At 43.5% G+C, this 13,699-nt stretch overlaps 1 protein-coding gene across 35 annotated transcripts in view; it reads right to left on the reverse strand.

The window, feature by feature from the left end:
* Positions 1-13,699, reverse strand: part of PPP6R3 (protein phosphatase 6 regulatory subunit 3) — a 149,086-nt gene that overhangs the window by 14,762 nt on the left and 120,625 nt on the right. For 22 of the 35 annotated variants that reach the window (XR_004270249.1, XM_032282559.1, XM_032282561.1 and 19 more), the window contains 5 exons: positions 11,597-11,694; positions 9,156-9,210; positions 8,209-8,339; positions 4,380-4,501; positions 350-503 (listed from right to left, as the gene is read on the reverse strand). Coding sequence is in view for 34 of the 35 variants with exons in the window: in XM_032282559.1 (XP_032138450.1) it covers positions 350-503; positions 4,380-4,501; positions 8,209-8,339; positions 9,156-9,210; positions 11,597-11,694 (560 nt within the window). In the remaining variant the exon portion in view is untranslated. The remainder of the gene's footprint in view (positions 1-349; positions 504-4,379; positions 4,502-8,208; positions 8,340-9,155; positions 9,211-11,596; positions 11,695-13,699) is intronic. The other 13 variants (XM_032282580.1, XM_032282565.1, XM_032282575.1 and 10 more) reach the window with 2 other exon arrangements.

Genomic DNA, 13,699 nt, shown 5'->3' on the forward strand with positions numbered 1-13,699 from the left:
TCTCCTCAATTCTGTCCTCACAGCTCTGTGAAGCCAGAAAAGCCCATGGAGCTGCCCGCTTCTGCCTCATCCTGCTAACTCCCTGGGACCACATCCTCCCAGGCTACTTTGTTCAAGAACAATTCCCATTTCCAATTAATCCAGGAGGGAAGGAAAGGAAGATGGTGTTTTTCTTACAATACATAGCTGTGTCAATATCCCCCCCGCCCCTTGCTGATGGTTAATCTTCCTCAGGACCGTATATTCAACTTGCAAGTAAGTTACGGTGAAGAACACACATTAACAGCAAACACCTGACCATTCCCAGGTTCCCCGTGGAAGGGTGTAGAGACAGCATACGTTCGCTCACCTCAGGGAAGACGTGAACTCTGAAAAAGAAGCCCAGCCTGTCTCTTTAGTTGGCATTGGCTCCTCTGTGCTCCAGACGTCAGAGCCCACAGAGTCCAATGGAGCACCATGAGTTGTCTCCATTGGGACATCAAAGTTAGCTGACCAGTTGGGTGCTAAAAAGTGGGGAGAAATTTTATTTGAAAAACACTTCAGTCATTTTATGTACCACAATTATTTTTCAAAAAAAAACATCAGCAATGACAAAAGAGACCGGAGCTGTAGGAGGAGGAGGGCAGGAGCAGACAGAGCACAGTCACCTGGAGGGCACTCTAACAATGCCCCAGTATTTACAAACCGCCCATTTCCAACAACCATTTCAAAAGAAATACTACACAGAGATTCAACGCTACATACACAAAGAGGGATTAATGTTAATTTCTTAGTTTTGACAAATGTACCACGGCTATTTTCATACTGCGGGAAGCTAAGTGAAGGATATATGGGAACTTACTATCTTGGCAACATTTCTATAATCTAAATTATTTCAAAGTAAAAACATTATTTTTCTAAAAAAAGAATACATTGTTTATTCAACTCCAACAAACTAGGGACAACCTAATGCTTCCAGGGCTGGCTCACTTGGCACGTTCCACAGGCTCCCTGCAGTACCACTGTGGTTGGGCCTCCCAAGTGCTGCAGACTCAGGTCTGGCCTCAGGGGCTGGAACGGCAGGGCTTCCTTGGGCACACCTGCAATCTGTGGGGCTCTTCTTACCATGCTGCCTGCTGGCCAAGTTTGGATCTAATCTGCAGGTCTCTCTTTAAATGTCACCTCCTCAGACACGTGTCCCTTCTGATGAAGTCAGGTCTCTGTGATTCTGCTCTAACTGCACACCATGCTTTTCCTTCACAGAGTGCTGAATCCTCAATTTGTTGCTGGGGACAAGCCGGATGTGGGAACCACTGCATTCCATCAGAGATATTATCGTCATTAGGAATCTCTGGGTTGCAAGAAGGAATGCTAGGCAACCTGGTATAAGCTATTTAAGGGCTTACCCAGACACAAGTGACTAAGAAGTACCTGTGTAGAATAGAAATGTTCTGATTTTAAAGACAGACTTGACTGTGACTTTGAGCAAGGTATTTGACTTCATCTGTTTGATTTCATAACAACTATCCACTTAGCAAACATCAAAGGAGGGCCTGCACTCCATTAGGGTGCACTCCATGCTTCTTGTCCACCTACCTGTGTGTGTCGCAGGGCTCCACTGACACTGAGAAGGAGTAAATGCTTGAATGTTTGAAAATCTCACCTGGGCTGGGTGCGGTGGTTCACACCTGTAATCCCAGCACTTTGGGAGGCCGAGGACAGGTCACAAGGTCAGGAGATTGAGACCATCCTGGCCAACATGGTGAAACCCTGTCTCTACTAAAATACAAAAAATTAGCCAGGCATGGTGGCATGTGCTTGTAGTCCCAGCTACTCAGGAGGCTGAGACAGGGGAATCACTTGAACCCAGGAGGCAGAGGTTGCAGCGAGCCGAGATCACGCCACTGCACTCCAGCCTGGTGACAGAGCTAGAATCTGTCTCAAAAAGGTGGGGGGGGGGGGGGGGGGAGGGGGGGGGGGAAGGGGAGGGGACCTCCGAAAGAAGCCACAGAGACTGGTGAAGTGGCAAAGGCTCTCTGAGGTAGCCCTGTAGCCCTGACAGAAAATGATCCCCAACTCTACCCTCTTGTGCCTCCAGAGATCTGATGATGTAAAAGCAGCTTTTTACGAGAAACAGAGAAGCAGGAGGCCTGCTTCCTGCTACACTGAACTCTGGGAGCTGGGTAAACACACATCATTCAGGGCGCTCGTGTCCCCAGCTCCTTATCCCCACACCCAGGCTCACAGTTCCAGCGGTGGCACACAGTCCAGCCAGTGTGTGTCTCCCTCTGTGTCACTTAACCATACCCAGCCCCCTAAAAGAATCAAAGATTCCAGAATGTCATTCAGCCTTAAAACAGAAGGAAATCCTGTATATACCACAGCAGGGATGAACTCTGAAGACATTATGCTAAGCGAAACAAGTCAGTCACAAAGACAAATACTGTATGATTCCTTTTATGTGAGATCCCTAGACTAGTCAACCCCATAGAAACAGAGTAGAATGGAGGCTGCTAGGACTGGGGAAGTGGAAATGGGGAACTGTTTAATGGGTACAGAGTTTCAATTGGGGATGAAAAAGTTCTAGAGGTCTGTTGCACAACAGTGTGAATATACTACTCAACTGTACTTTTTCCCACCCCAGATGGCGTCTTGCTCTGTTGCCCAGGCTGGAGTGCAGTGGCATGATCTCGACTCACTGTAACCTCTGCCTCCCGGGTTCAAGCGATTCTCCTGCCTCAGCCTCCCGAGTAGCTGGGACTACAGGTGTGTGCTACCATGTCCAGCTAATTTTTTTTTTTTTTTTAAATTTTTAGTAGAGACAAGGTTTCACCATATTGGCCAGGCTGGTCTGGAACACCTGGCTTCAAGTGATCGACCTGTCTCGGCCTCCCTTAAGTGCTGGGATTACAGGTGTGAGCCACTGCACCCAGCATCAAACTGTATGTTTAAAAAGAAAAAAACCCTACAGATTCCAGAGCCAAGAGATCAGGGCATCTTCCCTGCCTCCCCCTCACGACTCCCTGCTGCCTGGAGCCCAACTCACAGCTTTCATTATTTCTCATTATACTCTTATGTTTAACAGTTAAATGACTTCGTGGTTCTCCTGTCTCTGCCATATGTTTTCTCATCCCATTTTTAATGCTGCTGCCATGAGTGATGTCTTGAAACAGACCCAATAATGATCTTCTTAGTCAAACCCTCACAGGCTTCCTACAACCTTCAGAACACAACTCTTGATCTGGCCTCTGGCCTTAGCTTCCGCCACCTCATCCCCGAGCCACGAAAAACAATTGTTTTCTCTCTCACATGGGCAAATCCCTACTTGTCCTTCAGCCTCACACCTGCCTGCCTCTACAAAGATGCCTACTGGAGGGCTCCCCTCTTCTAGCATCCTGTCCCCAGCCCCGTGTACTGCCCATCTGTTTCCTCAGCAGACCCCAAGCCCCTGGAGGCAGTCTGTGGCCCATTCACAGTTATGAGCCTAGTACCCGGCATACAGTAGGAACTTAAAGAAGGCATGCTGATTTAAACTGAATTACGGAGAGAAAAGTCCACTTCCTCCTCCTGAGGAGGGTGGGCTGGAAAAGAGGCAGCAGAGATAAGATCTCTTTTCTTCTTCCATCTCCAGTTTCCTTATGTGCAACCTGTGGCAGTGTGCTGGATGACTGCTCCTGTCCCATCTAGCTCTGAAATCCCCACAAGGTCCACCTCAGCTGAGCTTCAGCCTCTGGGACGTTAACACAAAAAAGGCCTTGAGGGGCAATCGGAGATTGGCCAGGCTTGGGGCAAGCCTTGCTATCATCCCACACGGCTCCTTCAAATGGACGTCTGCTTCCCAAATCTTTAAAAGTTTTAAAAGCATTTTTAAAAGACCAGCTAAAACTCTAGTCTTCCTAGCGCAGGGCAGGGCACAAGCAAGCACTCAGCTGGACAAGTTTCAGGGATGTGAGCTTCTGAAATAAACTACAAAGAACGTACTGAAACGCTGGTTAAGCTAAGGCTGCTTCCCCTGGTTGATTCCAATCACGATGCTACATGACACAACCATGTCTTCCTCTTCCCACCAAGGTGGGGTCTTTTCCTTCTGCAACAGCACATGGGCTCCACAGCTGGGAGACTGACCTAGCAGCAGGCTCTGTCCTCTAGCCAGACCCACACACCTGCCGTTCATTTCCCACCAGGAAGAGGAGGTACCTTATCAGCAAATGCATTCTGTGCTTCTTCCCCGAGGCTATCTTTGAAACTTAAACCTCCAAGAGGAGCTCACTTGACAACAGGCTTCGACTCCACCATTCCTTCAGAAATCACCTCAGATGCTGTCAACTGCTCCTTTGCCAATTGTTCACAATACCTAATTCCAACACAGGGCAGCTGATCTGAAGAATGAAACCACTTACGTTCACTCAGGTCCACCTCCATTTTGTCTTCTGTATTGGCACTACTGGATTCAAACAAGTCTTGCTTTGCTCCATCTTCTTCTTCAGAGTCTGTACTTTCCTCACTGTCTGTACTCCCTGAGCTAAGGGGGGAAAAAGACCAAAGTATTTAATGCTGCTTATCAGCCACCAGCTAAATCCAGAAAATTCTAACAGTCATCCAGCAACGAGAGATCCTGTGGTGCTTCAGCAGGATCACGTGTCCGAGCGCCACGTGGTTAGGAGGCTCAAACACAGCTTTTCGTGCATGCTGCCCAACTTCACACTTAAACCTCCACCGCAGGAGCATGTGGGCTCTGCTTAAAGTGGAGGCCACAATCTTAAGAACTGCTTTCTCGCAGGGGTATATGTGTTCATTTCACTGTGGTGTTCATTTGCACTTTCCTAATGACCAAGAAGGTTGAGAATCTTTTTAAATGTTTATTTGCCATCTCATATCTTCTTGTCTTTTCACACTTTTGTGCTTTTTAAAAAACTGAATTATTTTTCTTAACCGAATAAAGAGATTTCTTAACTCTACACACCAGTCTTTTACCTAATATATCATTTGCAAATGTTTTCTCCCAGTGCATGGTTTGTCATTTCATTCTCATAAAAGTGTCATTTGAAGAGTGAAAATTTTAAATTCTGATGACATTCAGGTTACTAAAATTATCCTTTTATGGCCAGGTGCTGTGGCTCACACCTGTAATCTCAGCACTCTGGGAGGCTGAAACAAGCAGATCACCTGAGGTCAGGAATTCGAGACCAGCCTGGCCAACATGGCAAAACCCTGTCTCTACTAAACATACAAAAATTAGCCAGTTCTGGTGGCGGGCACCTATAATCTCAGCTACTCGGGATGCTGAGGGAGGAGAATCACTTGAACCTCGTAGGTGGAGGTTGCAGTGAGCCAAGATTGTACCACTGCACAACAGAGCAAGACTCCGTCTCAAAAATAAAAATAAAATAAAAAAATAAATAAATAAAACTGGAGGATTTAACCAAAAGTCTTTGTTACTGACTACTAATTTCATTCCATTTTGGTCAGAAAATGACTTGAACCCTTTGAAATCTGAGACTTGCTTTCTGGTCTATCTCGGTAAATATTTCACACACTTGAATATACTATATTCTGTAACTGTTGGGTAGAGTTCTTTATAATTGTGCAAGTAGAACGGGTTAGTTGCTAGTGTTGTTGAAGTGTTCCATAACCTTACTGATTCCACCTACCGTTTCATCCATTACCGAGAGAGGGGTGTTAAAAGATCTGGCTATAATTGTGGACTGGTCTACTGCCTTTGCAGTTCTACCAGTTTTCCTCTGTGTATCCTGAAGCTCTGTTAGGTTGTGCAGACCTTTAAAACTGCTATGTCCTCTTAATGAATTGACCCCTTTATCATCATATCACTTCCTTTATCCCTTTCCTTTGAAATCTACTTGGAGATTAATAAAAACCACCTGGCTTTTTTTTTCCTTAGTGTTGACATACCTTTTTCCTTTTTGTGTTTTTATGCAGTACTTGTTTCTTTGTATTTAAATTGTTTCCCATAGGCAGCATGTAATTAAGGACTCATTTTTTATCCAATGTGACCATCTTTTCTTTTTTTTAATGGCAGGGTCTCGCTCTCTCATCCAGGCAGGAGTGCGGTCGCTTGATCACAGCTCACTGGAGCCTTGACTTCCCAGCAATCCTCCTGCTTCACCACACAGCAGGCACACACCACCACGCCCAGCTAATTTTTGTATTTTTTGTAGAGATGGGGTTTTGCCATGTTGCCTAGGCTGGTCTCAAACTCCTGGGCTCAAGCAACCCACGTGCCTCGGACGTCCAATGTGCTGGGATTGTAGGTGTGAGACACTGTCCCCAGCCAATCTGTCTTTTACGTGAGGTGTCTGCACTGTTTGTTTCACATGGCTATTCAGGACTAAGTCTATCACCCTGATGCTCAGTAGTTTGTCCAGGCTGCCCTTTGTTCTTTTCCTGCTTTCTTTTGGATTTTATGATTTGATATTATTTCCTCTGTTGACTAATAACTCTTTGTTTTGTTATTTTAGTGACTTCTTTAGGGTTTACACTATACACCTTTAACATCATAGTCTATCTTCAAGTGACATTACAGCCTCAAACCAGAAACAACCAAAATATCCATCAACAGGAAAATTGTAGTATATCCTCTTAATGGAATACTACCTAGCACCCCTCTCCCCCGCCAAAAAAATAGAAATGGACTATTAACACATTAGACAACATGGATGGCTCTCATATTATGATGAGTGAAAGAAGGTAGAGACAAAAAAAAAGTACAATGTATTGATTTCATTTATATAAAACTCTAGAAAATGCAAACTAATGGAAAAAGAAACCAGATGGTTGGGGGGACAGGAAGGAGGAAGGTATGACAAAAGAGCATGAGAAGACTTTTGGGGTGATGGGTAAGTTTATGATGTTGATTGAGATGATGGTTTCATGGACGTATGCACAGGTTGAAATTTCCACATTATACAATTTAAATAAAGGCAGTTTACTAAATGCCAAGTATTCCTCCGCAGAGTGGTTAAATAATAAAAAGCTGCCTCCTGTCATCAGTGTTCCCTCTGGGTATCAGGTGCCGTCTCCCCTAGGACACAGTCTTCCCTGACACACTGAATTCTCTGTACCTTCCACACATGGTGCTCTGTGAGGATATACTGCCCTCACATATATTAGTCATGCTGTGGGTAAGGGCTACTTAGTGAATCCATTCAACGTAAGAACCATAATCTCAGTAAATGATGGCAAACAAAAAATGCCATGAAGTTATTTTTCTTTTGCTGTCTGGCTCTGAAGCTACAGAGCTATCTTGTGATCATAAGAGATAAATCAACAGGCACAAGATGAGCGCAGGAATAAATGAAAGATGCCAGGTCTAACAGTCTCATTCAACCCCCTTATCAGCTCTAGACTGCTGAGACAAATGCAGCTTCACTTGCTCAAGCCACTGCCGAGTCTGCTATAACCTGTGGCAACGAGCATTCCTACAAGAGGTGACCTAACTGGCAGCAAGAGGTGCTGCTGAGGGACTCCCTGGCAAGAGGACTGGACGGCTGGGAGAAGGGATGAGAGTTTACCTTTCATTGCATGCTCTCTGATTCCCTTTTAATTTTATGCCATGTGAAAACATTACTTATTGTAAGTAAATGAATAAAATGAATAACAATAAATCAAATAAAAATGAAAGTTGAGCTGCTGTTCAAATATTCCTTTCTTAACTATGAAGATTCTGATAACGAATACTCATATAACAGTATCGGTCTGCGTACAGAAGCATCATTTGTTTAGGTTCCTGTAAGGGTGATCAAAAAACAAAAGGACTGGATTGACACAGATGTATCAACTGACATGGCCCTACCTTCTTCAAACAGATTTAACTTTTAGAAGCAATTTCCTTTTCCTTTGGGAAATCTTCCATCTTTTACAAGAAACAACATATAACTCAACCGCTGCTGTAATTGCTGGCAAGGGCACATTTATTTAGGAAAAGGCACTATGTGTCTGTGCTTGTCTGCAATGTTTCCCCTGCAGACGACGCTGGGTCACAGCCTGTCAGGAACCGTGTCTAAACACCTGCAGCATTTGCAAGCAGATCACTGTCACACTGGAAGCACCAACTCCCACACCAAGGGCATTTCTGACCATGACAGAAGCTTTAACCCAGAAAAACTACTGCTTCTGTCATGATCAGAAGTAAAAGGATACAATGTATGTCTCATGATAATCATTTTCTTTATAGGTTGGCTATAATTACAACTATAACCAACTATCTTTCACCTGGATCGCCTTTGGGATTCTGGTGTGAATGCAATGTGCTTTTCCTCCCATATATCTTCCTCATCAGAGCCACCATCATCAAACTGTTGTATTCTTTCCTTACAACATGCTTCAAACAAGGCAATATTTCCCTAAATAAAAATGAGAGAAAAAAACAAGACAAATTTAAAATCAAGTTATCTTCTCCCAAATATTACCAATGTAAATTGCATTTCTTCACTGCTTTACAAAATGGTTCCTATCACATACACCAAAATAAAATATAAACACCTAATGTCGTTTCTGTGTCCATTACAAGAATTCCCCTAAAAAAAGACTCAAAAAGCAGCACAGACTATAACCTCTTTCATCTCATCAAAGCTTCACTGTAACCCCAGGAGCCTCCGCTGTCCTGGGGATGCAGTCCCAGGTCCTAGCAGGAAAAGCGACTCGTCTGCTTTTACTACTAGTCCAGCTGAGCAGTGATGACCTTCAATGGCTCTAATCAGCAGTTCCTACCTTACTCCATCAGCAAATAAGCCAGTGGTCTCTCATGCTAGTCAATATAAAATCAAAACTGTGCCCATTCAGATGACATGACTGTTCTGGTGTTTCCACGGTAATGAGAGGCTTGCCCTGACCCAGTCCACATTTCTCTCCTGGCAATACAAAGGAGTCAAAGGCAGTGGGTGGTGTCAAACTGCAGCCTTCTCTTTGAAGTCGAATGTCTACACTGCAATCGTAAGTGACCCTGGTTTTATTAGCCTCATCCTGTCACAAACTAGGGCTGCAAAATCACACGCCCACGGGTGCCAGGCAGGTCATGGGAGTGAGTGAAGTACGCAACACCAATTGAGGATTTGGGCTCTAGAGCACAGGGGTCCCAGCATGCGGCAGCCACACATGGACTCACCCATTTTTCAACCTCTCATGTGCCCCACCGCTCACAACAGAGAGTTTATACTTACACTTTCATTTGTATTGAGAGTAAAGTTGATGTCTGATACTCGATCAAAAGAAACACTGTTAAAAAAAAAATAGAAGTGTAGGAAGCATTAATTACCTATCGGCGCACAGAAACCGTATTTATGTAAATTTCCAAATTTAAAATATTTACACTATCATCAAAATCTCTATAAATAAAAAACAAATGGAAACGACCTTCTTATATTAAATGATGCCACCTCCTTTGGTATTAAGAAATTTATGTAGGACAGGAGGGCTGGGATGGAAGCCTTTTGAGACATAAAGCCTTTGGGACACCTTCAAATCCTTCCTATAAACGGTTTTTAACATCCATGGTAACAACCATGGTTCCATGGGCCATACTAATATAACCGAGAAAAAGGTTATTTGCAAAGAACCAAGCCAAAACATGAAGTATACAAAAGCTATCCGACACAGCTTTCTCCACGGATAGTCAAAGTGATACACAAAATACAGACACCCATGAAATCTTACACTGTAACAAGGTATCATCTAGAAAGCAAGCAGGGACTAAAATAATTCATTGCCTATTAAACATAATTTTGAGGAGGAGGGGCTATCAAATGATTCTTAAAATATTTGTTCTACTCAATCATTAGTCCAAGCACCCAAAACAGACTGTAAAGAAATTATGGATTCCTAATTAGTAAGGCAAAGTGAGTTCAGGCACGTAACTGTCGAGACATCAAACAGGGACCTGCAGGGTCTGGTGAGAGGTGGTTGATCCTAGCCTAGGTAGAATGCTCCTGGGGTATGGACAGAACACCCTGTGTTCTTACTCTTTCTGGGTTAAAATGAGCCAGTTCTCAAGGCAGATAACAGCTTCCACTCCTGCTGTTTACAGAGGCATCTCCATTCCATTGTGCCCATATGGCATGTTGATGGCACATTCAAAAACGTGCTGTAAAAATATTTTGGCTTCTCACAAACTGCAAACTGCAATTTGTGATAAACAACAGCCTCCACTGGCTGTGGTTCAACAAATTATTGAGGATTTACTGCTTCCAAAGACCACAGCAGACATGGGCTGTCTATGGCATAATCATGTCTCCTGTGAGAGTAATCATCCAGTATTCAAATACCAGCTGCCTTCGTTTTTTTTTCTTAAACTCTGTTGTCAATGAGCAATAGTATCTATCTCAAAATATCTTGTTTATAAATCTCTTCTATCCCAAGGTCAGATGCTAGACCACTTATTTTCATTTCTGTTAAGCACTTACACATTTTCTATTCATTAATTCTGTACAGTATCAATTCTCATTTCTGTGCTTCTTACCCTGATGGCAGAATGAGTGCTTGGTGTCTGGCTCTTGCAAAAAACCCAAATCTACCTTATAATGAGTTGCTTAAAGACGAGAATACACACAGGGCAGAGCTCTTCCTGCCAATTTGGTCACCTGCTGGAACGTGATGCCCCAGTTAACTAACAGCACAGGGATTCATAACTTTATTATTATTATTGTTGTTGTTGTTACTGTTATTATTATTGAGACAGGATCTTCCCGTGTTGCCCATGGTGGAGTACAGTGGCAGATCCTGGCTCACTGCAACCTCCGCCTCCCAAGTTCAAGTGATTCTCCCACCTCAGCCTCCTCAGAAGCTCCGATCACAAGCACACACCATGAAGCCTGGCTATTGTTTTTGTATTTTTAGTAGAGACGGGGTTTTGCCACATTGGCCAGGCTGGTCTCGAACTCCTGACCTCAAGTGATCCACCCACCACGGCCTCACAAAATGCTGGTATTACAGGTATGAACCACTGCGTCTGGCTGGAATTAATGATGCCTGGCCATGATTAATGACTTTAGATAATACTATTTAATATTAATAGCTAGAATTAAGAACAGTGACTTGAATTCTTAAAAGCACAATTTAATAAATATAGGCTTCTGTGAAACAGGTCTAACCCTAAAGGTGAATGCTTCTTCCCTTGGAGTTATTATTATTATTACTTTTTAAAAGACTGAGTCTTGTTCTGTTGCCACGGGTGGAGTACAGTGGCACAATATCTTGGCTCACTACAACCTCTGCCTCGTGGGTTCAAACAATTCTCCAGCTGAGCTCAGCCTCCCGAGTAGCTGGGATTACAGGTGCCCACCACCACAACCGGCTAATTTTTTATATTTTTGGTAGGGATGGGGTGTGGCTAGGCTGGTCTCGAACTCCTGACCTCAAGTGATCTGCCTGCCTAAGCCTCCCAAAGTGCTGAGATTACATGTGTGAGTCACCACACCCAGCCACTGGAGTGTTATTTTAAGTTCTAATTATCCAGTATCTGCTGGAACTAGAAGACCAACAAGAAGAGAGCAGATTCCTCCCACTCATGAATGCCCAAGATTAAGAATCCCACAGAATGACACACACGTCTACCAAGAGCAAAGAGTGTGCAAGAGCAAGAGTGGAAACAGGCAAACATACTCACTTGCCAATGTCATCTTGATCTGCAAACTTCTCATCGTTGAAGCCGAACTGGTCAATAAAATTGGACGTCATTTGTTGCATCTGATAATCAGAAAAGGCCTGGCAACCCCAGGACCAGTGACAGTGATATAATGATTCTAATGATATTCTACATACTATATGCCCATTTGTGTTCCAGAAATCATCTTATTTACATAGCCATAGGGCTTTAAAAATTGGTGTGTTTTTCTAAAAGAAAAATCAAATAATTTCAGACACAATTTGCCAAGAAAGTTAACGTTTGAAATTTGGTCTACAAATCATTCTAATGCACATGTCACTGTGATAAACATTATGTGACCACTCTGTCCTCTACTGTGAATTATCTTTAGAGAGAGGTTTGGATTAGGCCTAGTTTGAAGTGATCACATGGCATGGAACAGTCTGAAATTATAAGGTGTATCAGTCACCTCTGGACACAACCAACTTTATCCTAAGATCCAACAACTGGTGACCACCTCCTCCCTCCTTGCCCCCTCCTCCACCCCCAATCTACTACAGTGAAATCACACCAGAGGAAAAATGACTGATGAACACAAGCATAATCCTACAAACAAAATGTTCAGGGACATTTCATTTCTTTAAAAAAAATTTAAGTGTCAGAGGCTGGAAAGAATATAAAATGAAAATAATTTCCACCCTACCTACCTTAAGAGGACAAACGTTTAATATTTATCCATAATCACTCTGAAAAGTCTCTTAATACTACAAGACCCACAGAGGAGCCAGTTCTGTTTCCTTATGCCAAAACTAGAGAGAACCAGATTTGCTTCGGTTTTTAGTTGAAAAATGGGGGTGATGTTACAATGAATCCCAGGAAAATGTTAATATTCTAATTTAAAACAAGCAGGTCCAAGGAAGCAAGTAAAATCAGCAAGTATGTTCCTATGTATTAATCAGAAGGAGTAAAGAATATATGAAGATAAACTAGTGCCACTTCCTCATTCTAACCCAGACAATAAATAAGGTGACCAGAGCTGTATACAGATGAGACTGCTGTTTTCTACGGGTGAGCCCATAAGGTGGAGGGGCGGCAAAACTGAAGGCATCACTCCTGCTGGCACTTGCTGGGAAGGAGGCAGCTATAACTGAGTTAAACCACCTTTTCCTTGGTCCCACATACAGGCAGAGCCTACCGATTCCACCTTGCAGACATACACTGCAGAAATGTCTCTACCAGTAATTCCTGATTACTCATTCTGGTGGCAGGGAATTATGGCATGGATAATTATTGCAGATAATTAAAAAATAAACCTTGTATTAGGCTTTGGAAGGTATCTCTACTGCTTCAGTCTGGAAAAAAGCTCTATGTGTCTAGTTTGACCAGACAGAGAGACCCCAAAACCTCCCTTGTCTCTCATCCAAGACAATGGCACACCCACTGCCCCTCTGCACTCTCCCACCTCCATGCTGTCCCCTTTCTTGCCCCCAGAGGTGATATTAGATGAGCACAAGGGGGTGGGGGCAGCAAGCGGCTGGCTGTGGAATGGCCGCTTAGTAAGGCATGGAGTACGAGCCAAGGCTGAGAATGGGGCTCTGGCTGAAAGCAAATGGTAGGGACAAGTCCTGGGTTGCTGGGCTGAGTTCTGGACACTATGAATGAACAGTATGACAGCCAGCATTAATATTCATGACATCAAAAAGAAATCAGCTCCTCTGAATTGCAGCTTTATCTTTTATGAGACAAAACAGATGCTCAGTACTTCAAAGATCTGGTAAAGAACCATGACGTTATTCTGTTGGGTAAGCAGCATGAACCATTCTCGGAGTTTATCTACAGATCAGAAATTTGGTCATGCGAAGGAAAAGGTCCCTTCCAATTTTTTTTCCCCTAAAAAAAAAAAAAAAGTTTTTTAAGAGACAGGGTCCTATGTTGCCCAGGTTGGACTCAAGCTCCTAGACTCAAGCAATCCTCCTACCTCAGCCTCCAGAATAGCCAGACTACAGGTGCATGCCATCACAGTCAGTTCCCTCAAAATCTTTTACCTCTAGTGATCCTAATGTGATTCGCCTGGGTGTAAAAGGGAAGAAACATTCCCCAAAGTGTTGCTATATTTTAAATGTT

This window comes from Sapajus apella, unplaced genomic scaffold (genome assembly GCF_009761245.1).
Source record: "Sapajus apella isolate SASKATOON/1434 unplaced genomic scaffold, GSC_monkey_1.0 scaffold14, whole genome shotgun sequence".
Taxonomy (NCBI): domain Eukaryota; kingdom Metazoa; phylum Chordata; class Mammalia; order Primates; family Cebidae; genus Sapajus; species Sapajus apella.